At 40.7% G+C, this 25021-nt stretch overlaps 2 protein-coding genes across 3 annotated transcripts in view; one reads left to right on the forward strand and one right to left on the reverse strand.

Annotated features, from left to right (window-relative positions):
• The window catches only part of fam222ba (family with sequence similarity 222 member Ba), a 148089-nt gene that overhangs the window by 83065 nt on the left and 40003 nt on the right, over window positions 1-25021 (reverse strand). For both annotated transcript variants that reach the window (XM_049466370.1, XM_049466368.1), the window contains exon 2: window positions 5087-5178. The gene's annotated coding sequence lies outside the window, so the exon portion shown is untranslated. The remainder of the gene's footprint in view (window positions 1-5086; window positions 5179-25021) is intronic.
• LOC125781646 (histidine-rich protein PFHRP-III) lies at window positions 18301-19251 on the forward strand. Its single transcript, XM_049465207.1, has one exon. The coding sequence runs from the start codon at window positions 18301-18303 to the stop codon at window positions 19249-19251; it is 951 nt and encodes a 316-aa protein (XP_049321164.1).

A 25021-nucleotide genomic window follows, 5' to 3' on the forward strand; every position in this document is an offset into this window, starting at 1 on the left:
TGGCCTGTTGCGTCAGAAACGGTCTAATTTTCCTGATGTTATAAAGCGCGAAGCGGCAGGACCGAGCAACTGAGGCCACATGGTGCATGAAGGAGAGTTGGTCATCAACCATAACACCCAGGTTCCTAGCAACCTTTGTCGGTGTGAGAGAGAGAGAGTCGATGCTTATAGAGAGGTTGTGTTGAAAAGATGGTTTTGCTGGTATGACCAGAAGTTCAGTCTTTGAGAGATTTAATTAAAGGTGATGCTCCTTCATCCAAGAGGATATGTCAGAGAGACACGACGATATCCGTGCAGAGATTGAGTTATCTTCAGGTGAGAACGACAGGTATAGCTGGGTGTCATCAGCAAAGCAATGGTAGGAAAAACCATGTGAGTGGATAACCTGACCAAGAGAGGCAGTGTATATTGAGAAGAGAAGGGGTCCCAGTACCGAACCCTGGGGAACCCCAGTGGATAGGGAGTTCCCATTCCAGTATAAAATGGACATGACTAGCTAGTTCCGAGATCCAGAAATTTTAACAGTTTGTCCAAACACCCTTCAGACTGGGTGACACAGGGCGTAATTTGCCCCGATAAATCGTTTTTTTCACTGTTATCCAGCTCAAAGTAGCTCCACACCTCCTTGCTAGAATCCGGAGAGCCCTGACATTTAAATCAAGGCATTATTAACTTGAAAAATAGCACAAGAAGCTTATTAAAAAACACTGTTTACATCCCATAGAGCTAGCTTCAGCTCCGAGCACCTCCATTACTGTACTGATAATGACTTAGACATATATATAAATATAGTCTGCATAGCGTAGCAGCCAGTGCTAAGAGACAGGCTATGCGGAGTCTATGTATATATGTCTGTCATTATCAGTACAATGATGGCGGCGCACGGAGCTGAAGGTAGGCTTTCCGTATTCTAGCAAGAAGTAGCTACTTTGAGCCTGGATAACGGTGGAAAAAGCGATTTATCGGGGCCAGCTATGCCCCGTGAAGGGTGTTTGGTTTGTTCTCCTTATAAAATGTATGTATGTATGTAGGTATGAATGAATTATATTCCACACAAACCCAAAGCCATATTGCTGCTGTTTGTATGGAAGGCTTTGGGTAAGGTTTTGTTCTGAATGCAGCTGGAAGCCTGTTAGAAGGTAAAGACGAGATTCAGGCTCCTCCATAGTTCCTGGGTTTCTCTTTATGGCGCTGGTACGCTTCGCCATTCCATGAGCGAAAGAAGGCATCTCTACTGCGAAGCTTTATTATGTGGGGAAAATGCATATAATGGAGCTGTTTGTATGGGAGGAAATGGCCGTGTGTAATGGAGGTTGCAGCGGCAGCGCAGAGGCTTTTGCCGGAGCTGGGCCCCGGGCCGAGTTGACTGGGTTCAGTCCAGCAGTTCACACAGGCTGGCCTAATCTCTCCAAATCCTCGCAATTTCACTGACTGCGCTTGCCTGATTAACCGCAACCCTCAAACGCCACATTTGACGTATTAATTTAGTAAACTCTCTCTCTCTGAGCGATTATGGCTGCTGGTTATAAGTCTGCGTATCAGGGGGTTTGGAGAGAAAGAGGGGGGTTGGGTGGTTTGCTACCCATGGTGGCTGCAATCATGAGGAAAAGAAAAAAAAAAGCGAGAGGAAAAACCTAGATAGGCTTCCTCCCCCCCCCCCCAAACATCTTTCAAGTAGCAGCCTGGAAGAAGAACGTGAACGGTTTCTCGCCTGGCTCTCATGTTGGTGCAAAAGCAGCTGCCGCAAAAAAAAAAAAAAAACACTGCCACCGTCGCCGCCAACAATCAAAGGTCACTTTGTTATTTCCTTCCAAACGCAATAGATGCGGAATGTCAGCAACACCTCGCTTTGTGTACGAGCGAGGCCGTGTCTCTTGGCCTGCCTCGTCACGCTGGTATGCCATCTCGCTCCCCAGCCCGGAGGAAGGGAAGGGTAATTTGAGGCACACTCCTGTGGGTGGAAAAAAGGTTGCCAGAAAGATTAACCCGGCTTCCTTTTATAGCCCCCGACAAGAGGTTAAATCACTCGTTACTGCTGGGCGCTCTAACCTCCCCCTGAATAATTAGATCATGAATATTACAGCGGCTGCCTCGGCCAGACCGCGGCTGATCAATCCTGGCTGCGGTGGCGGAGCGCGCAGGCCGGATAAGCCTCCCGCTGCACGGAATGCCACGCTTACACAGGGGGCCGTTCTAATGAAGCCGAGGACGGCCGTGTCAAAAAGGACGCCGTGAACCAGAATAATTCTGTTTTCGCTTATAATGAAGCGGGCCAAATGCTTTCGTTTTTATTTCCAGAGCTTCTTAAGGAGCGATGATGCATTTTCTACAGCAATCTCCAAAAATCAAAAACTCCCATTTTTGGGAATGTTCCTGCTCTATAAATCTGAACTACTTCATTGTATTTAATTAAAAATGTGGCCGACTACGCCATGGAACAATGAAATCTCTACTGAAAAAGCTTTTTCTAGTTAAGGATTGTGCTTAATTCTAAGGTTAAACACTGAAGAATTAAGAGCCATTTCAGCACTAGTTTAGTGCAGTGGATCCCAACCCTGGTCCTGAAGCACCCACAGTGTCCTACACATTGTAGTGGATTCCTGTTTCAACACACCAGCCTCAACTAGAGAATGGATCTGAGACAAATGCTTTCGTTTTTATTTCTAAAGCTTCTTAAGGAGCAATAATGCATTTTCTCCAGTGATCCCCAATAATTAAAAACTCCCCACCATTGTTTGAAATGTTCCTGCTTTATAATTTGGACTACTCCATTAAATGGTAGCTATTAAAAGGCAAAAAATCACCAGCCAACAAGCGCTGTATTAAAAAATGTGGGTGACTACGCCATAGAACAATAAAATCTCTACAGAAAAAGCTTTTTCTAGTCAAGGATTGGGTTTAATTCTAAGGGTAAACAATGAGGACCCAAGACACTAAGAATTAAGTGCCATTTCAGCACTAGTTTAATACCAGTTGCAGGTGCAAATGCTTATGTTTCAGTTCAGTAGTTTCCAACCCTGGTTCTGAAGGACCCACAGTGTCCTACACATTGTAGTGGATTTCTGCTTCAACACACTTCTCTCGACTAGGTAATGGATTTGGGCCAAAGTTTTGAATGGAGCGATTCTTAAGGAGCGATGATGCATTTTCTACAGCAATCTCCAAAAATCAAAAACTCCCACCATTCTTGGGAACGTTCCTGCTTTATAATTTGGACTACTCTATTATATGTGGGTGATTACTCAAAGGAACAATGATATCTCCATTCAGAATGCTTTAGTAGTTCAGGACTATGCTTAATTCCTGTCCAGTTAAAGTTAACACCTGCAGACCCAAAGTACTAAGCATTTTTGAGAGATCAGCACCAGTTGGAGGTCAGATTAAATTTTCCAAAAATGTATTTACCAAACTACTTATTGGATATGTTTTAGGGAAATGAAAACACGTGATTGTTGGGTCTCATGCTCAGTGTGGTTGTTTTTGTCTGCAGACAAGCATTATATTCATATATATATACATTTGTGCAACAAACAAAAAATTACCCCACAAATTACAGTTATGAAAAGGCCCAAAGGTGCAAGGTAGGGGGACAGAAGTTTCAGTTAAGTTCTCCAGCACCGAAAGGGAAGCAGTAAAAGCATTAGACGCTAACCACGCTAGCTCTTTTTAGTCTGCTGCTAACCCTGGCTAGAACTGCTGGAGCGGCATTAGCATTAGCAGCTAACCGCACTAGCTCTTTCATTGTTCAGAGGCGAGTATATCGAACTGTGGGCTGCACGTTTACTGTGTTAAATCAAGCTATGTGGGTCAAACCACTAGCTAATATCACCCTAGCTGAACAAAGCACTCAGAGTTCCCCAGTGTAGCATTGTTGCTAGCGGTTAGCTGCTAAGGCTAATGTTCCAGCCATAGAGCTGGGATCTAAGCTTACTGTAAGAAAAACAGAAGCGCTTTACTCACCCAAATAAACCGTTTTCAGGAAAATCTGTGTAAATTAACATCCAGCTCTCATTTGACTTTAAAATAAAGTTTTTCTTTATTACAGTTTTGTTTACTTAGCTTAGCTTTACTTAACTTAGTTAGCTACATCCCCCCTCCACCACCCAGCGGCGAGACCTGCTGAAATAGAAGCTCCTAATAGTGTCTATTAAAATGCGCCTTATAATCCAGTGCGCCTTATGTATGAAAACAGACCAGAAAATTGATGTTCATTAACAGTGCGCCTTATAATACTGAATGGATAGATGGGATATTTGGCAGAATAAACACTCAAATACGCATAAATACATACATATTTATACACAACTATTAAAAACAGCTGTATTCAGCTGTATTCTTTCTAGAGCTTACTTCCACAATGATCAACACTATATCCATATCCAGACGCATGCTGAAAGAACATGTATTATTATAAATATTATATTTAAAATCTCAGAATCAGACAGAGACACAAAAAAATCTGCCTTTTATTCTGAGACAACATAACAGGGTGGTAAATAGGCTTGTTAAACCACATCTGGACAATTTTTACCTTAACAAAAGTTACAAGCGTACCATTTATGCATCAAACTACTCCTATAAATCCTTAATAAATGCATTCTATAGCAGCTTCAGACACATTCTGGCCACATGCTGCAGTCGTATCAACACCTACATCTGGCAGGAAGTCTGTTCTCTTCAAAAAATACAGGCTGCTCTGAAAAATCATATGCTTTTCTGATACTCATCCATATTAATGAGCCTAGATGCAGCACCTGGAGATTTCAAACAGTAATAAGAACCTATTTTCATAATGGATTTGCTTCAAAACAGGGGTGGGGAAAGCCTGGTGGTCCTGAAGGGCCAAATTCCTGCACAGTTTTCAGATTTTCCTTTTAAAGCACACCTGATTCATCTTACCTGTGAATCAGTCACTAAGAGTTTACCTGGAAAAGGCCAACATTCAGAGAAACACTTGGTTTATGCTAAAAATGCTAGAAGTCAGAATACTGTTAAACCCAGACTTCAAAAAAAAAAAAATAATGTGCAAGAAAAGCGTTCACATATGTTCACATATAAAGTCGTAAAAATCACATGGTTCTCTTACCGGTTGGCACGGGTGGTCAGTGTCTGGAAGCGACTGGCCCTACGGATGGTCCGATCATGACGCACAGCTTTTCCAAGGTCGCTTTCGGCATTCTGAAATGACAAACCCAAAACATATTCCATTAATGTCCCAGCAGTTCTTATTCAGAACTGTCTGGTGTGTTTGTGCTCCCAGATGTGTAAGTATAAAGCTATTTGAGACAATGAGTGTGCTTACATATACATGTCTCTCCAAACCATCATTCATTTGTAAATTAAGGGAGCAGAGTCTGGAGGAAGAGTGGAGAGACACACAGTCCAAACTGCTTGAGGTCTAGTGTGAAGTTTCTACAATCAGTGATGGTTTGGAGAGACATGTCATCTGCTGGTGTTGATCCACTGTGTTTTATTATCAAGTATAAAGTCAGTGCAGCACTTCATGCTTCCCTCTGCTGCTGACAACTTTTATGGAGATGTGGATTTCATTTTCCAGCAGGACTTGGCACACTGCTCACACTGTAGCCAAAAGTACCATATGGTCTTATATAATATTCAAATGTTCTGAGACACTGATTTTTGGGTTTTCATTGGCTGTAAGCCATAATCATCAAATATAAAAAAAAAAAGTTTTTTACCATCTTGTGAAGGCTATTTTAAACACATATTGTGCAAACATGGCATACATATATACATATATATATACATATATATATATTTTTTTAACACATTTTGTCGCAATATAAATTCATACATCAGCTATCGCGCATGGGCTGTCGTAAACAATGCTCGTTTATTTCTGGTACCATAGCCGATTTTCATGCATGCACAGACTGAGGTTAGAAATGAAACGCATTGGGAACTATCAACACTGAGCTAAAGTACAGCTTTATTAATCAGATTTCTGATTTATAGAACTTTTTTAGATTTAAGAAATGTAGAGTTTTTACTTTTTACGTGACGACTCCAATAATCAGGTGACATAAAAATGCAAATGTGAACAGCCACAAAACCATCTGAACATTCAAACCACTCTGAACCTGTTTATTCTGAGTCACTTCATGTGTCTTGAGAATCAGGATTATATCTGGATAAGGCCAAACCACATAAAAGTGCAAGTGCAAACAAAACAGATCAAGAACAAATCCAGGTGCTCAAACTGAAGAGCTGCAGAGCGTACACCTGACTTATACCTCAACAATGAACAGAGTAAAGAATAAAATAACATTACTGTTCCTTTAAATGAGCTGCTGGAGTTCCTTCATAGCATGAACGTACAGGTCAGTATCTGTCTCTGCTGAGATGCACAAAAGCGCCGCACTGTTAAGATACGAACGCGCCAAAGTCAGAGCTCACCCGGCTCTTAAAGAGAATGACGACTGACACATTGATTTTTATTTTATTTAACGTTACGCCAAAAACACAGCCATAATTTATTAAGAGAATTAGTACACACCTTTTGCATGTTTGGAGACATGCAAGGCGTTTTTTTTTTGGCTCTCACGATACCAAAGACACACTGACACGCCCTAAATCCAGCTGCACGATGGGCAATTGACCGGTGCTTGTTTTTTGAGAATCAGAATTATATTTGAATAAGGCCAAACCACATAAAAGCGCAAGCGTAAACACACCTAAAACACATTTTAAACAGATTCAAACCCATTTAGTTAAACTGAAATATTTAATTATATACTTTAAGAAGTTTTTGAGTGCATTTTGTGCATTTTTGTAAACACACTCAAACTTCAAAATTCAATTCGAGTGAAACAAGAATAGGTTACGTTACCACAGAATGTTCCTGACAGAGGGTTTTCGTAGAGCGTTTGGGACGTCTCTCTCTATCTATATCTCGCTGCTTTTTTTTACGCTTGTGTTCGGTTGTTTTCACGTTTAAAGACGAGCTTTTAAAGACCGCGGCGCTGTGACAAGACTTTTTTTTCATAAAAGAAAGCACCTACGCACTCAGACAAAACAAGAGAAGTAAAATAACGGCAGGATGCCAAACGTCTCTCCCTAAACAAAAAGAGCTCTTTGAGCGATGCTCCCTGTTTACCAGCAGTTCTTGTTTTTGAAAGCGCTCAGCCTGCGGAGTTTTAGCGAGCACCGGGTCTCCGTGCGGAGGCTAAGAGCGAGTGTACGAGTGCGAGCGTGTGTGTGTGCGCACAGGAGTGTGTTGTCAGGGAAAGCTGAGATATGGGGAGAGAATATTTGTCAGGCCGGGGAAGATAACGCCTCTCCAATCCATCCTGCTCTGCTCAGCGTCTCTGCAGCACCTGGTTCTCCCGCTGACGGCAGGTGAGAGTCCCTATTAATTACAGGAAGCTGCCATGCAGAGACGGTCAGCATGCGACCGGACCCTGAGACGTCAAATACAGGAAGACAAATGGCCTGACCGTGAGTGAACACACACACACACACGCTCAGCCAAGCACTCTCCTGCCAATGTAGCCTTCGGCCACAACAACCACAATCACCACCCCCGCCCCCGCCGCCAATGCCGCCACCCATCCTCCTCGTCCGACTCAATCATATGCCACAGTACAGCTTGCGCTACACTTTCATCCCGCCACTCCAAAAAAAAAAAAAACACACACACACACGCAGGCAGCAGCCTTGTGTTGCAGAAAGTAGGTCACGCAAGGTTACGTGCTTTTTTCTTCTGATGAAAGCTGACTTTTTGTCCTCAAAGCCGCATCGACGCAGCGTAGGCTACGCGCAGAAAGACCCAGAACACAATACATAACCAAAAACCGCGCTCCGCTGGATCTGCCCCAGAGCATGCATGCATGCATGAGGATGCACTCGCGCACTCTCGCGCACAAAGTCATGCTAAAAGATGGCAAAAATGTAAAAGCGTGCGTGCCCGCGGGCGCCCGGAGCCCGATGCTCACACCCACCGCAGTGTTAAATGTGAAGACTGCAGGCCCGCGCGCAAGGACACGCCGAGCCGAACAGCCAACGCAGGCAAGGAGTCAGGACTGAGAGGTTATAAACTGCACAGTGAGTACATACACACAAACATGCAAACTACACTCGCATGCCAAAAGTCATGGGATAAAAGTCTGCAAAAATCAATTGATCACAAACTGTTAATTCGGTGGGAGTGCACAAACCTAGACCTGTCATAATATTTGATAATGGTGATATCTATCTATTGTGTCTATTGTGTTTATTTGTATGTTTGTTCACATATATAACAGTATTGAACAGTATTTTAGACAGTCATGCAAAACCAGACCAATGCTTCAAAAACTGTGATTCCACATACACAGAAGAAAAGTGAAATATATATTTTCCAAACTATGACTAATTAAAAATGTGTTGTCCTTTTTTAACTTTATTTCTAATTATAAATCCCATATGCTCTCCAATTTACACAGCCAATTACCCAACACACTTATTAGGACTCAATGCCCCAAAACCAGGAGGGTGAAGACTAGCACATGCCTCCTCCGATACATGTGAGTTGCCAAGTAGCATCACAGTGCACTCGGAGGAAAGCGCAGCGACTCGGTTCTGATACATCAGCTCACAGATGCCTTGTGCTGCGGACATCACCCTCTGGAGTGATGAGGGGGAAGAGTATCATCTACCCACCGAGAGAGAGAGAGAGAGAAAGGCCAACTGTGCTCTCTCGAGGCTCTGGTAGCTGACGGCAAGCTGCATGACTGGGATTTGAACCGGCACTTTAGACTGATAGACTGTCTTTAAAAGGGTAGAATTGCTTCGTTATTCTATTGTTATTGTTATGTCAGTATTAATTTCTGGGACGATTCTTATCGTGACAGGCCTACCCACACCTGTATACGTTGTGAGGTGCTATCTTGTGAGCAAGGTTTATTGAACACTGGCCAGTGCACGCTCATGGCAAAGCATCATGAATAATCAGAGTTGGAGCGAGGCCTGGTAGTGGGTTCCAGAGAGATGAGGTATTTCGTTTTCAAAGGTATTACCACCCACAGTGGACAGTGCAGTGGATCTGGCTAGAACTGTCCAGATAAACAAATAAGTAATCACATTCACATATAATGCAGGAGACCCACATATATACCCCTGTGTAAACAGCTGATAGCAAAAATGCACAATACCAAATTACCAAAATCATAACTTGCAATTACTGACAATTTATTGTCAAAAATGATCTTACAGCGCAGACACTAAACTGCAGCAATGCTGATGTAAATTCAGCGTGAAAAAGATACGAAAACACACACACACACACACACATACACACAGCTAAAACATGGTAAACTGTAAAACCATGCGAGAGATGGAAGGATATTATGTAGACACACACTCATACCCACACACACACTACTCATACTACATTTCATCATGTACTCGAGTACCGACATACAAAAGAGGGAAATGGCTCAAGATGTGCCACTCAACGAGCTCTGACAGATTCCTGACAAAACCAGCACAAACGCTGCCTCCCACCACAGCCCACCACACTGAGAACCATGCACTCATTCACCCAGAGAGAGAGAGAGAGAGAGCAGGCAGAAAGAATAAAGGAGAGGAAAAAAATGAAAATGAGAGATAAATACAAAACGACAGGGAAGATATATGGAATCAAGTTTGATTTAGACAAAAAAGAGAAAAGAAAGAAAACAGAAATGAGTGAGAACAGCAAAAGAGGAAGGGAGAAAGAAAGAAAGTTAGAAACAAGAGAAGGATAGTGAGGAAAATTAAAAATGAGAACAGAAGAGAGGAGAAAGCAACATAAAGATAAATGAAAGTGGGAGAGAGAGAGACAGAAGTGAGAGAGAGTGGCTCGAGCAACAGAGAGAAAGAACATCAATAACAAAGCAGATACAACAAAATGAGAAAAAGAAGAATGAAGAGAGAGAAAGAGAGAGAGAAAGAGAAAAGAGAAAAGGCAGAAAGAATGAAGAAGAAAAAAAAGTACAGCAAAAGAAACAGAGAGAAAGGAGAGACATGGGAGAAGGCAGAAAGAATGAATGAGAAAAAAAGAACAGCAAGTGAGAGAGAATTTAAAAAATGACAGAAGAGCTATGGAATCAAGTTTGAGGGGGAGGTCAGACTAAAAAAGAAAAAAGAAAGAAGGCAGAAATATGTCAGAGAATAAAAAAAATGCTAAAATTGAAAGACAGAAAAACAAATAATGGAAGTGAGAACACAGCAAAAGAGGAAAAGAGAAAAGGAGAAAGACAAACACGGAAAGAGAGGAGGATAAGAAAGGAAAATGAAAGATGAGAACAAAGAAGAGAAAGCAACAAAAAGATAAATGAAAGTGTGTGAGAGAGAGAGAGAGAGAGAGAGAGAGAGAGAAGTGAGAGAGAAGTGAGAGAGAGTGGCTTGAGCAACAGAGAGAAAGAACATCAATAACAAAGCAGATACAACAAAACGAGAAAAAGAACTTAAGAGAGAGAGAAAGAGAGACAGAGAGGGAGATATAAAGAGATAGAGAAAGACAGATAGAGAAAAGAGAAGGCAGAAAGAATGAAAGAGGAAAAAAGAACAGCAAAGAAAGAAAGAGAGAGAGAGAAGAGAGAGGAGACAAAAAAATGAAGGAGAAAAAAAGCAAAAGAAAGAGAGACAGAGAGAGAGAGAGACAAGAGATAAGTTAGAAAGAATGAATGAGAAAAAAAGAACAGCAAAAGAGAGAAAGTGAGAGAAGTGAGAGAGTGTCTCGAGCAACAGAGAGAAAGAACATCAATAACAAAGCAGATACGACAAAATGAGAAAAAGAAGAATGACGAGAGAGAAAGAGAGAGAGAGAGAGAGAGAGAGAGAAAGAGAAAGAAAGAAGCAAGAAGGAACAAAAGAAGAAAAAACATTAAAAGAAGAGGGCAGGGAGAGGAAGAGAGAAATAAATAAAATAAAGATACAAAAATAGGAAGAGGAGAGAGAGATAGAGAAGAAAGACAGAGATAAAGGAGTGAGGAGGAAGAGAGAGAGAAAAACAATAGACCAGGTGAAAAAAGGCCAGGATGTAAGATGGAAGAGATGGACAGAGAGAAAGAGAGAGAAAATAAGGGTTAAGAGAAAAAAAAGACAGAACGATAAGTGCAAAAAGAAAGAGAGAAACAACAAGAGCGTGAGAGCGACAGAAAGATAGATGAAAGCAGGAGAGAGAGAAGTGAAACACTGAGAAAGAAGACAAATAACAGACGAGAAAAGGAAGAAAGATCAAGAGAGAGAAAGAGAGAGAGAGAGATAGAGAGAGAGAGGGAGAAGGAGAAAAGAGAAAAGGCAGAAAGAATGAAGAAGAAAAAAAGTACAGCAAAAGAAACAGAGAAAGGAGAGACATGGGAGAAGGCAGAAAGAATGAATGAGAAAGTGAGAGAGAATTACAAAATGAGAGGAAGATCTATGGAATCAAGTTTGAGGAGGGATGTCAGACAAAAAAAAGAAAAGAAAGAAGAGAAATATGTCAGAGAATAAAAAAAGGAAAAATGAAAGAGAGAAAAACAGAAAAAAGATAAAGTTAGTGAGGAGGATAAGAGAGGAAAATGAAAGATGAGAACAAACAAGAGAAACAACACAAAGATAAATGAAAGTGGGAGAGAGAGAGAGAAGTGAGAGAGTGGCTCGAGCAACAGAGAGAAAGAACATCAATAACAAAGCAGATACAACAAAATGAGAAAAAGAAGAGCAAGAGAGAGAGAGAGAGAGAGAGAGAGAGAGAGAGAACAAGAAGCAAGAAGGAACAAAAGAAGGAAAAACAGCAAAAGAAGAGGGCAGGGAGAGGAAGAGATAAAGAAATAAAATAAAGATACAAAAATAGGAAGAGGAGAGAGAGATAGAGAAGACAGAGAAAGAGAGATAAAAGAGTGAGGAGGAAGAGAGAGAGAAAAACAATAGACTAGGTGAAAAAAGGCCAGGATGTAAGATGGAAGAGATGGACAGAGAGAAAGAGAGAGAAAATAAGGGTTAAGAGAAAAAAAGACAGAAAGATAAATGCAAAGAGAAAGAGAGAAACAACAAGAGCGTGAGAGCGACAGAAAGATAGATGAAAGCAGGAGAGAGAGAAGTGAAACACTGAGAAAGAAGACAAATAACAGACGAGAAAAGGAAGAAAGATCAAGAGAGAGAGAGAAAGAGAGAGAGAGAGACAGAGAGAGTGACAGAAGGCCTGAAACAAAAGCGTGAGGCGTGCGCTTTAAGCTGGGATCAACATCTTTGTGTGAAGCGTTTGGAGCAGAACAGCAGCGGCCCAGGAGGCTCCCGCTGCTTCTGACACGGACATTAAGCCTTCCTCTCGTCTGTCATCACACCTATCCTCACTGCCTCCTGACTCTCTTCCTCCCTCTTTCATCTCTCCTTCTCTCTCCATCACTCTCTCTCTCTCAGCGAGTCATACATTAGCGCGGTGGAGGAGTCACTGTTCGTGGCCATCATCCGGCGCTGGGCGAGATTGATAACTGCAGCGGGGCCGCTCTGATAAATCAGCCTGAGCCGGGAGGCAGCAATCAGACGGAGCGACTCGCGCCCCTCATGCCAGTTCCTGACTGCGCAGGGCTTTTGATTTACTGCACCATGACTCAACACTTCTCCTCCCGGCTTTCAAGACAAATTCTGGATGATTGCAGAGCTGGATGTGGAAAAAAAAAAAAAAAAAACACAAAACCAAAAGACCAGAGAGGTAAAACCACAAAGAAGACAATTTACCCAGATAACTTAAGCCTGAAGACAAGTGTGTCCATTTAGAGAGAAGAACTGAGTGGAATCCATTAAAGATCTTTAATTTTGGGTTTAAAGTAGGGCTTAACAATATTGCCAAAAGCTGATTCTGTCTGTCTGTCTGTCTGTCTGTTAAAAACAAAGGAAATCAATCATGCCATGACAAAATGTGTTTGGACAAAAGTATTCGCATAAAACATCAAAGCAACACCTTAGCAACCACCACAGTCACCACATGTCAAAACCCAAGCAAACAAAGCATTAGCATATTAATTACCTTGCAACACCTCAGCAACAAACATGTTTAGTATAGCAACACCTTAGCAACAAACACCTATATGGCAGAAACACTGTGAAACTGCAACAACACTCATGTTTTCAGTAACTGCACTTAATAAACGTAATTTTGCATTCTGCCCTAAATAATGCAGTAGTATAGTATATGTCCAATACTTCAGCACCATTTAAAGTTGAATCTGCATCATACAAAGTCTTTCCACCCATGACCCCTAACCTAACCTGTTTTTCAGCTCTCTTTTGTTAGGGTTCAGCATAAATGGTGGTGCAAATACAGCTCTGGAAAAAATAAGAGACCGCTTAAAAATGATGAGTTTCTTTGATTTTACCAAATTGAAAACCTCTGGAATATAATCAAGAGGAAGATGGATGATCACAAGCCATCAAACCAAACTGAACTGCTTAAATTTTTGCACCAGGAGTAAAGCAGCATAAAGTTATCCAAAAGCAGTGTGTAAAACTGGTGGAGGAGAACATGCCAAGATGCATGAAAACTATGATTATAAACCAGGTTTACTCCACCAAATATTGATTTCTGAAACTTTATAATATTTTAGACATTTCTTTGCATTATTTGAGGTCTGAAAGCTCTGTATCTTTTTTGTTATTTGAGTCATTTCTCATTTTCTGCAAATAAATGCTCTAAATGACAATATTTTTATTAGGAATTTGGGAGAAATGTTGTCTGTAGTTTATAGAATAAAACTGTAAAAAATTTTATTTTACTCAAATATAAACCTATAAATAGCAAAATTTAAAAAAATGATTCAGAAACTGAAGAGGTCTCTTCATTTTTTCTCAGAGCTGTAGGTCTTGCATGCATGAACTGAACTGGCGCATGTTCAGTTCGGTTCATCAGCAGGTTAAAGAGGCTTGTTATGATAATTATGTTATTAACCTACAGCACAATATATGGAAATGACCTTAGTCATTTTTTGCTGACCTCAAAATTGCCTACTGTTATTACTCTCAGTAATGACAGATACTTAAAGCAAAGTAAAAACCATTTAAGATACTTTTGACAGGCAGTACAAAAAAATGCATAGACTTATTATTTAAAGGTTAAATAATGTGTTAGCGGCATTAGTATGCCACTACATTATTAATATACAGAACCCATCAAAAGTTTGGACACACCTTAAATTCAGTGTTATTCTTTTTGATATTCTGCATTGTATAGTAATACATAAGTCATCCAAGCTATGAGGAAAAACATGTGGAATTATTAAGCAAACAAAAAATATTTTATATTTTAGATTCTTCAAAGTAGCACAGATAGATAGATGCATAGATAACAATAACAGTAATATAGTCACCCCTGTTATTTGTAATTCTAATTTATTATCAGAACAGGCCTATTTTATAATTTGCTACCACCTTAAAAGTCCTGTAGTGTGCCCAAAAGATTACAATATCATTGAAAATTTACTTTACGGCTTACAGCCAATTAAAACCCAAAAATCAGTGTCTCAGAAAATTAAAATACTATATAAGACTAACTGGTACTTTTGGCAGCGTGGGCAGTGTGCCAAATCCTGCTGGAAAATGAAATACGCATCTCTATAAAAGCTCTCAGCAGAGGGAAGCATGAAGTGCTGTAAGATTTTGTGGGAAAACAAAACTGCGCTGACTTTAGACTTGATAATAAAACACAGTGGATCAACACCAGCAGATGACCTGTCTCTTCATGCTTCCCTCTGCTGACAATTTTTATAGAGATTTCATTTTCCAGCAGGACTTGGCACACTGCCCACACTGCCAAAAGTACCAATTGGTCTCATATATTATTCTCATTTACTGAGACACTGATTTTTGGGTTTGGGTTCTGTCATTGGCTGTAAGTAGGGCTGCAGCGATTAGTCGATATAGTCGACAATGTCGATTATTTAAATTTGTCGACTAATCGTTAATTTCTAACAGTACCGCTTGATTTAAATGCCTTTTAAATCTCATGTTTAGCTGTTTCTATAATTTTTTATAGACGGAGGACATGGCAGAAATAATCGTTGACTTATCGACTAATCGACTACCAAAATAATCATTAGTTGCAGCCCTAGCTGTAAGCAATAATAACCATCAACAATAAAAGTTAACTAAATTACTGAAATAAAGTAACTTTTCAATGATATTCTATTTTTTTTTTTTTTAGATGCGCCTGAGAAACTCAGATATGTTTTAAGCTCCCTCAGCCCAAAACTGAGGCAGGTCTAGTTCCAGATCTCCTCTGAAGGCCTCTGGGCTGTTGTTGACTCCTCTGAATGACAAATGACTTCAAATTAAGGTCCGCACATTTCAAACCATTCACCTGGTTGACAGTAATGCAGAGTTTGATGTACAGCCAGCTCTGTGTGCAGGTAAATTAAAGCTAATCTTTTTCCACACGTTCCAAGCGCTTCCCCAAAGCCCGCTCTTTGATCTCTGCAGATGGTATCTCGCACAAACACACGACTCAACCCGGGCATCGCCTCGCTAAACCGCCTGGAAATGCCACCTTCACGCCTGCCTGCCTCAACCCGGCTGACCTCTCGCGCCATCCAGCGCGTCCGGCTGCTCCAGCACAGAGACGTGGCACATTCCTGAGAGAGAGAGGCGGCCGGAGGATAGACCGGAACACAGAGACGACATTTAGCTTATCCTAATTTTATCTTGAGTATTAATCTTATTTTGCAAGATTTCATGCATAGCAAACATATCTGCTTTAAAGTTTTTAAATAAGGGAATATTAGGTATAAAATTAAGATTTAAGGTAATTCCACTTCAATACAATTTAAAGAAAACTAATTATTATATGGGGCCCCTCTCCCAAAAAAGTAAATATTTGTTTTTTGTTGATAATTTTATTTCAATTTTTTTTACCCATTTTCTCCCCAATTTACACATTCAATTACCCAACCCACTCATTAGGACTCCCTCCTATCACTAGTAATGCCACAACACACCAGGAGGGTGAAGACTAACACATGCTTCCTCCGATACATGTGAAGTCAGCTACCGCTTCTTTTTTGTTTGAGCTGCTGCTGATGCAGCATTGCCGAGTAGCATCACAGTGCGCTTGGAGGAAAGCGCAGCGACTCGGTTCTGATACATCAGCACACAGACGCCCTATGCTGCAGACATCACCATAGGAGTGATGTGGGGAGAGAGCGCCATCCACCCACCTGGAGGGAGCAGGGCCAATTTCACTCCCTCTGAGCGCCGGCAGCTTGATGGTAAAGCTGCATAAGTGGGGGTTCGAACCTGCGAACTCTCGCTCATAGTGGCAGAGCTTTAGACCCGTGAATAATTTTTTAGAGAATTTTTTTATTACTTCTTGTTGATAATTTTAGACTTGAAAAGACTTTGCATTTAAAACATTGTAGCCAAATATGAACTGAGAAATTCTAAATACACTGATATTAATTTACATCTGCCGCACTTTTTCCACTCAAACACAACGTGTTTCTTCTTGGTATAGAAAAAAATATGAGAAAAAAAATACCAGAAGTATCATATTTAAAATATAATATTCCTTTCACAAGCTTAAATTACTTTCACACACACTGGTTCATTCTAGGGACTGTGAATTTATGAGCCGATTTTTTTTAAGTATCCATCTAAGCTAAACCAAACCTGTTTAGAGCAGTGTAAAAAAGTATTTAACATTTTTCCACGCAAAATATAAAAATATTAATCCACATATTAGAATTAAAAACTTTATTAAAACAGAAAAGAAGTCCAGCTTTGAATGTTGCAAAAAAATTACATTCTAACAATATCATGTATCAAGTATGTTTTGCTTCTTTTCACTAATATATCGTATTAAGATGCACCAAATTCTGTGTATCATTACATAATTACACAAATGCATATCATTACACCTCTATAGACATGACAGTTTTACCTGATTTACTTCTACTTTTCTTATATTTATCTCTGTCGTATGTATTCTTAATAATGCTTGGCTTCACTGCAAACAACGGTCACCCTTAGTGTACTCAGTACTTTGAATAAATACTGAGCCTCTGATTGATTGATTGATTGATTTATTAATTAATTGGCTGATTGATAAAGTAAAAGACAAGACAACCTCACACTGACAACTAAAGGTGCCAAAAATGTCTTTGCAGGCTATAGGTTTGGGGTACATGGAATATATATATATATATACACATCTACATTTGAATGTTGGGTGAACCGCTCCTGTACCAGGTGAATGAAGTGTTCTTATGGGATTCTGGATCTGACAGCATTGAGAAAATGCTGTTTAAATTCCAATCACAGTAAGAGAGAGAGAGAGAGAGAGAGAGAGAGAGAGAGAGAGAGAGAGAGAGAGAGAGAGAGAGAGAGAGAGAGAGAGCACCATTACATTACCATGGCAGGTCCTGAATGAGACGGCTTCTGAATGGCTTAACTGCAGATAAGATCACTCTGCAGCTTTCTCAGGAACAACATCTTAAGCTGGTTGTATAATAACAGGATGGCCTGGTGAGATAATTTCCTTCTCAGAGATTTCACTTACTGACATCACAGCTCTCAGGCTGTTAGAACCAGCAGCAGGAGAAATTCAGAATGTGCATTATAACCACATCATCATCATCATCATCATCATCATCATCTTCATCTTCATCTTAGAGCCATAGAACCACTGCCAATTCTTCCAAAAGATACATTTAAATTCATAATTTTATTTAAATTGAGTTTAATATTTTTAAAACTGGTCAACTGCCCTCAAGATTTCGACATCTCTGATTTGAGCAGGACAGATTTTCTGCTGACATGGGTCACGCAGAAAAGGCTCACGTAGTGCGAGTTCAAATACTTAATATTTGACCCAAAGAGATATGGAACACCAAAAAAAAAAAAAATTACTTGACCATAAAGTCCCACTGTTTCATGGTAATAAATGAAAGGCATGTGTAGATGACCAGCCTCACAACCTTTTACCCAGATAGACACGTGACCAAAAACGGCTGTGACCGCTGGCTCACACAGACCAGGCTCACGCAAACCAGACTCATGCAGACCAGTCTCACACAGACCAGACTCACGCAGACCAGGCAGAACAGACTCACGCAGAACAGACTCACACAGACCAGGCTCACACAGACCAGGCTCACGCAGAACAGACTCGCGTAGACCAGGCTCACGCAGACCAGACGCACACAGACCAAACTCACACAGACCAGACTCACACAGTCCAGGCTTACATAGACCAGGCTTACTTAGACCAGGCTCAAGCAGGCCAGACTCACACAGACCAGACTCACATAGACCAGACTCACACAGACCAGGCTTACGTAGACCAGGCTCATGCAGAAAAGGCTCAAGCAGGCCAGACTCACGCAGACCAAACTTACGCAGACCAGACTCACGCAGATCAGACTAATGCAGACCAGGCTCACGCAAAAAAAGGCTCACCCAGACCAGGCTTATGTAGACCAGTCTCACGTAGACCAGGCTCATGCAAAAAAGGCTCACGCAGACCAGACGCATGTAGACCAGGCTCACGCAGACCAGGCTCACGCAGACAAGATTCATGCAGACCAGACTCACTCAGACCAGACTCACGCAGAACAGACTCACGCAGAACAGACTCACATAGACCAGACTTACGCAGATCAGGCTCACGCAGACCAGACTCATACGGACCAGACTCACGCAGACCAGGCTCACGCACACCAGGCTTACATAGACCAGGCTCATGCAGAAAAGGCTCACGCAGAACAGACCTACACAGACCAGACTAATGCGGACCAGGCCCACATAGACCAGACTCACATAGACCAGGCATACATAGACCAGGCTCATGCAGATAAGACTCACATAGACCAGACTCACATAGGCCAGACTCACATAGACCAGACTCACATAGACCAGGCTCATGCAGATAAGACTCACATAGACCAGACTCACATAGACCAGACTCACGCAGACCAGGCTTATGCAGACCAGACTCACGCAGACAAGATTCATGCAGACCAGACTCACTCAGACCAGACTCACGCAGAACAGACTCACGCAGAACAGACTCACGCAGAACAGACTAATGTAGACCAGGCTTACGCAGATCAGGCTCACGCAGACCAGACTCATACGGACCAGACTCACACAGACCAGGCTCATGCAGAAAAGGCTCACGCAGACCAGAATCACACAGAACAGACTCACGCAGAACAGTCACACAGACCAGACTCATGCAGACCAGGCTCACGCAAATCTGGCTCACGCAGACCAGGCTCTGCACCCTTGATTTCCAAATGAAATTTGAAATCTACTGATGGTCAGTGATGTTTGGGTGGAGCTGGGATCATAGAATAATACACCTTTGCTGCCCTCATTGTTCTTGGGGGCTGGATTACAGTATTTGCTTTTTGATTACGAGAGCATTTAGTATAATCAACACTAATTAAAAAGAAATGAATATCTTCTTGATCTATTAATCTCAGTCTTATTGTTGAACGTGTTGTTGTCTTTTAAAACAGTGAGCTGAATTTAAAAGGCTGTAGGCTGTATTGTTGTAGACTGCTGTAGACTGTTGTAGACGCTGCTCTGAGAGTTGAGGTTAATCTCCTACAGCGGGGACAGCGGTCTCTACGAAGCCCCCCACACCCGGCATCACCGAGACCTTCAGCGCCGAAGACAAACAGCCATTCAAGCCTCCTGCCAGCTTTCAGCGGGGTCCAGTGAAGGTCAGCGCATATCCTTCGCCCGGGCTATCTCTCCGAGAGAAACCCAATCGGATCTCTCCATCACGTCCGCGACAACAAATCTGCTGCTCCCCTTTCGCCGCCTTTGTCTGGCTGTATCAACACAACTCCAGGCCACCTCTCCGCCTCTTTTTTTTTTAGCCGCTCCTTGTTTTCCTTCTGCCCGTGTTCGGCAGGAAGAATGTCATCTGGCAGTTTTCTCTCCGAGTGCAGATAGCATTCAGCATTCAGCCGCTCAGACAATGCAGCCTAACAAGAGCACAGATTCAGTGTCCTGCATAAAAGACCCCTATTCTACAGTCCCGAGTCCCTCGTGCTGAAATAACTCACACATATACACACACACACACATGCGAGCTTCCAGACCCATGTGCACATGAACACACACACACACACACACACACACACAAACATAATTGCATGCGCTTTTGTTGCAGAGCGCTGTAGAAAGAATTTCTTCAGGATGTGCAGGTCAGTGCACTTTTGACTCGTGCCCTCACCTCACACTACAGCCACGGACTACTGATAAGATACACTGCACACACAGTCACACACACACACACACACACACACTCAGAATGCTCAAAAAACACGCTACTCAGAATCAGCCAAGAACCCGAGCACAGCCTCGGCTCAGCAGCAGGACTGAATAATTTAGCTATAAATATGAAATTGAATTTACTCTGTAAGCAATAAGCACAATACACTGCATTATAACACTACACACACACACACACACACACACACACACGCATTCAGAGAGCAGAGCTGCCACTATATGTCTATTATTACACACTATACATGTCCACATATTCCTTCTAATGAATTCATTCATCCATCTATCCATTCATCCATCCGTCCATTCATCTGTTCATTCTTCTACACAGCTAGTCTAGTTTATGTAAAGAAGAACTGCCAATACACACAGACATGAACATAATATTGGCACCATGCAGTGGAACTGTGTTCTCTAAAATGACGGAGCTACATTCTAGTGCTGTGCGATATGATGATAAATATCGTTTCTACAGAAATTTCATCAATTATTCATGCAAATATATAAACTAGGCTACGACAAAATGTATTGGCATAGTCACTTTGCATAAACTCGGTTTATATAAGTGATAATAAACTTCAATCTTCACAAAAAAAGCTTCATAATGTGGTTTTGCGACATGACGCTGCTTTACGTTATTTAAAATATTAGCTTCTGCATCTCCCTCATGTGTTTTCGTTTGATACATATATATATATATATATATATATATACATATATATATATATATATATATATATATATATATTGCTGCACTAAAAGGTAGTAATTCTCATTTGTGAAAGTTTGGTTTAATGTCACTTTGAAATAAAGTTGGAAAAAAAGTAAGTAATCATATTATTTTGTCATATTTTTCGAAGAATAACTAAAAACATACTCAAATGTGGTATATCATGATATATATCGTTATCGTGATAAAAAAAGTTCTGGGAGCTGGAGATGAGATTAGTGCATTGGCGATTGTCCAACATCCTGATGACACCTCACAAACACTCTTGTTGCTAAATTTGAATTTGCAATCAAAAATGCTCAAATGCTCAGAGCTATGTTTTAAAATCTTGTAGAGAAAGCCTTCCATGGAGCTGCTCAAAGAAAAGCAAGATAAACTACTATTAATACCCTTTATTTTAAAAGAAACTATGAATAAGCTGGTGTCTCAATACTGTAAATTAGAAGGCACCCCTGATCATTTTTATGATCTTTCTTTATAAATCATCGGTTGTTCAGATCAGCATTTTCAGTTAAATATATCATGGAGGTGGAAAGTAACTAATTACATTTACTCACATTACTGTAATTGAGTAGATTTTATGAGTAATTAGTAGTTTTTAAAATAGGTAATTTTACTTTTACTTAAGTAGATTTTGACACAAGGAATTTACTTTGCTACATTGGAAAATTCCCCATTACTGAGTAAAAAATTACTGGGTAACAAATTGTTTGAAAAAAAAAAAAGAAAAAAAAAAAAGAGTTTTGTTCTCCATGGCAGCACAGCTGAACTTCTCCATGCAGTGTTTATTACGGTTAGCGGGAGAGACGCTGTGTGAATCAGCTGTGTAGCCTGGGGTCTGTGTGCGCGGCTCGGGGGAACAGGTGTCCTGTCGATTTATGCTACCCATCAATATGTGCTTCTTTACGGCACTGCACATCCACCGACCAACATTCTTTTGTATGTTTTCATGTTTTTCATAATATAATTCCTTAAGTTTTTATTAGTAACATCTGCTTGGATGAAACATGTAAATAGCAGTGAAATCATAGCAAAGGCCAGTTAAAAAGTAATAATGAACTGTAAAACTATAAAAATACATTTTATAGTCACATATATGACCATAACCTTTAAACTTTTTAACAGTAAAGAAAAAAATGGATCATAGAAATCTATGCCACTTGTTCTTGAAAAAGTTTTATGTGGTGGTCTGAACAAATACTGCTTGAAAGGTCCAAATTATTTAATTTTTTATTTATTTAATTTATATATTTTTTTTTACTTTTTTACATCAAATAAATAAAAGTAACTATGTAACTTTTACTCAAAGTAAATTTTAAATTGAGTACTTTTTTACTTTTACTCGAGTAGATTTTTAGATGGGTACTTTTACTTTTACTCGAGTAGATTTTTAGATGGGTACTTTTACTTTTACTTGAGTAGAATTTTAGCAAAGTAAAAGTACTTTACAAATTTTTCAGTACTTTTTCCACCTCTGCATATAGCAGGTGAACACAGTGATATTTGAGAAGTGGAATGAAGTTTATAGGATTTACAGAAAGTGTGCAAAAATTCTTTAAACTAAATTTGGCTTTCTTGAGAACAATGTTTAAGAATCAGGGAGAAAGTTGAAGTTTAAAGAGCCGGGGCTGGATACTTCAACAAGACAACGACCCTAAACATTAAACACTAAACACTGCTCAAAATCTACTAAAGCTTTCATGCAGAGGAACAAGTACAACATTCTGGAATGATCATCTCAATCCCCAGACCTGAATATTATTGAAAATAATCTGTGGTGTGATTTAAAGCGGGCTGTTCATGATCAGAAACCTGAATCAAACCTGACTGAACTGGAGATGGTGTTTTGTAAAGAAGAATGATCCAAAATACCTTCAACCAGAAGCTTCAGCCAGAAGCCAGACTCTCATTGGAAGCTTTAGGAAGCGTTTAGAGGCTTCACTCCACTGTACATGTAGAGTGAGCACCTCCAGCTTTCCTTCCTGAGAGATCAGAGAGATGGCCAGTTCTGTAGACAGTGGATGCTGGATGGGCCTGGAGTGAGATTTCAGAACCTCAGCCACCAATCAGGACGGGTCAGATGAATAGACAGCCAATGGCGTAGCTCAGCGGTCCCTGCTGCCTTGGGGGCAGAAATCATTAATTGAATATCACTCAATGAACAAGCAGCAGAGCTGAGACTAGAGCGCTGAACTTTCAACTGTCACACTCACCCTTCTGTCTTTCTCTTAAACCTTCTTCCTCTTCTCTTCCTTCTCTTTTTTCTCACCTCTAACCTTGTCTCTTTACTTCTTCTGTCCATCAGATTTGATTCATTTTTGCAACTTTTCTGCCCTGGTCATCTTTTTTCTCTCCTCTCTTTCCACCCTTGTCTCCTTTTTTCTGTCTTTTTCTTGCTTCCTCGCTCAGTTTTTTTTCGCTGCCATTTTCTCACTCTCTTTTTGGCTTTCTCGAAATTCCGACCTCTCTGTTTTCCCTCTCTCTTTTCCGCCATTCAGTCTCTTTTTTATTATTTGTCAAATTTTGACCATCGGTCTCTTTTCCTCCTTATCTCTGTCTGTTTACTCCAACATATTTTCCTCAATTTTATCTTAACATATTTTTATCTTTTTCGTTTTTTGCCCTTTTCTTCCACTTTTCTCTTCTCTTCAGTCTCTCTTTTCTTCCATCTTCACTTACTTTAATTTCTGTCTTTCTTTCAAACTTTCTCCTCTGCTTTTATCATTCTTTTCCATTTTTCTTTAGTTTCTCTTTTTATCATCCTTCTTCTCTTTTACCTTTGCAGTAGCCTTTCTTCCCTTTTCCTTTCTTCCTCTAGCTTTTTTCTTATTATCTTTTCCCTTCCTTCCTACCTTACTCTTGTATTTCTCCTTTCTATTCCTGTTTTTTGTCAGTGTTGTTTTCTCTTTCTTTTATCTACTGTCTCTTGTTTATTTTGTCTTCTATCTCGGTCTTCCCTCCTTCGCCCTGCTATGCAGTGCCCCTTCTTCACATTTTCCTTCTCACTCCTTTCTCTCCCTTTTTTCTGCCATTCAGTCACTTTTTATTCTTTTTGTTAACTTTTGACCATCTGTCTCTCTTTTTCTCCCTCTCTCTCTCTTACTCTCTCCTCTTCTTCCTGTCTGTTTACTCTCACCCATTGTCCTCTCACTCTTTATCTTATCCTCTTAATTTTTACCCTTTTCTTCCACTTTTCTCTTCTTTTCAGTCTCTCTTTTCCTTCTTCCTTACTCACTTCCTTTTCTGTCTTTCTTTTAAATCTTTCCCCTCTGCTTTTTCATTCTTTTATATTTTCTCTTAGTCTCTCTTTCTATCATCCTCCTTCTCTTTCACCTTTGCAGCTTTTTTCTTATTATCTTTTGCGCTCCCTACCTTTCTCTAGTCTTTTTCCTTTCTATTCCTGGTTTCCTGTCAGTGTTGTTCTCTCTTTTCTCTTCTATCTTGGTCCTTCCTCCTTCTTCTCTCCCCCACCCTGCTATGTAGAACCCCTTCTTCCCATCTTCTTTTTTCCATCTGGCTTTTCTGATTATCTCTTCACTCCCTCCCTTCCTCATCTTTCTCGCTTCTATGCCTTGTTTTCTGCTCCTCTCTATGTTCCTCCCTTTCTTTTCTTTCTTCCCTGTTTTCTGCCTTTCTCTTCTACCTCTCTCTCTCTGCTCCTCCAGTCTTTGTGAGTGGTCTGTGGCGGTCCCGCTCGGTGTAACCTGACTTCACCTCTTTGTGTTGGGGATCGTGTTGCTGATCTGGCAGGAGTCGCTCTGGCCTTTCGGCTTGGTTTCTCATTGTGCTCTCAGAACACAGTCTTAAGTGCTCCAGTTAATCTCAATGCATTAAACGCTCTCGCTTACACAGACAGCCACACAATGGAACGCAGGACACGAGATGTACAAGATATACACACACTCACTCACACACACACACACACCTCCTCTTATGATCTCACTGCCTCCTATAGACACAATCCAGGCTCCTATTAGATGCTAATGGGAGATCCAGGCCATTCACACAGCCGGAGATCTGCAGGGCTCAGGTTTAACA

Source organism: Astyanax mexicanus, chromosome 1 (assembly GCF_023375975.1).
Source record: "Astyanax mexicanus isolate ESR-SI-001 chromosome 1, AstMex3_surface, whole genome shotgun sequence".
In the NCBI taxonomy this organism is placed as follows: Eukaryota; Metazoa; Chordata; class Actinopteri; order Characiformes; family Acestrorhamphidae; genus Astyanax; species Astyanax mexicanus.

Excerpts from the sequence above, each read along its gene's own strand:
- LOC125781646 (XM_049465207.1), top strand. The coding sequence starts at position 18,301 with ATGCAGAAAAGGCTCAAGCAGGCCAGACTCACGCAGACCAAACTTACG.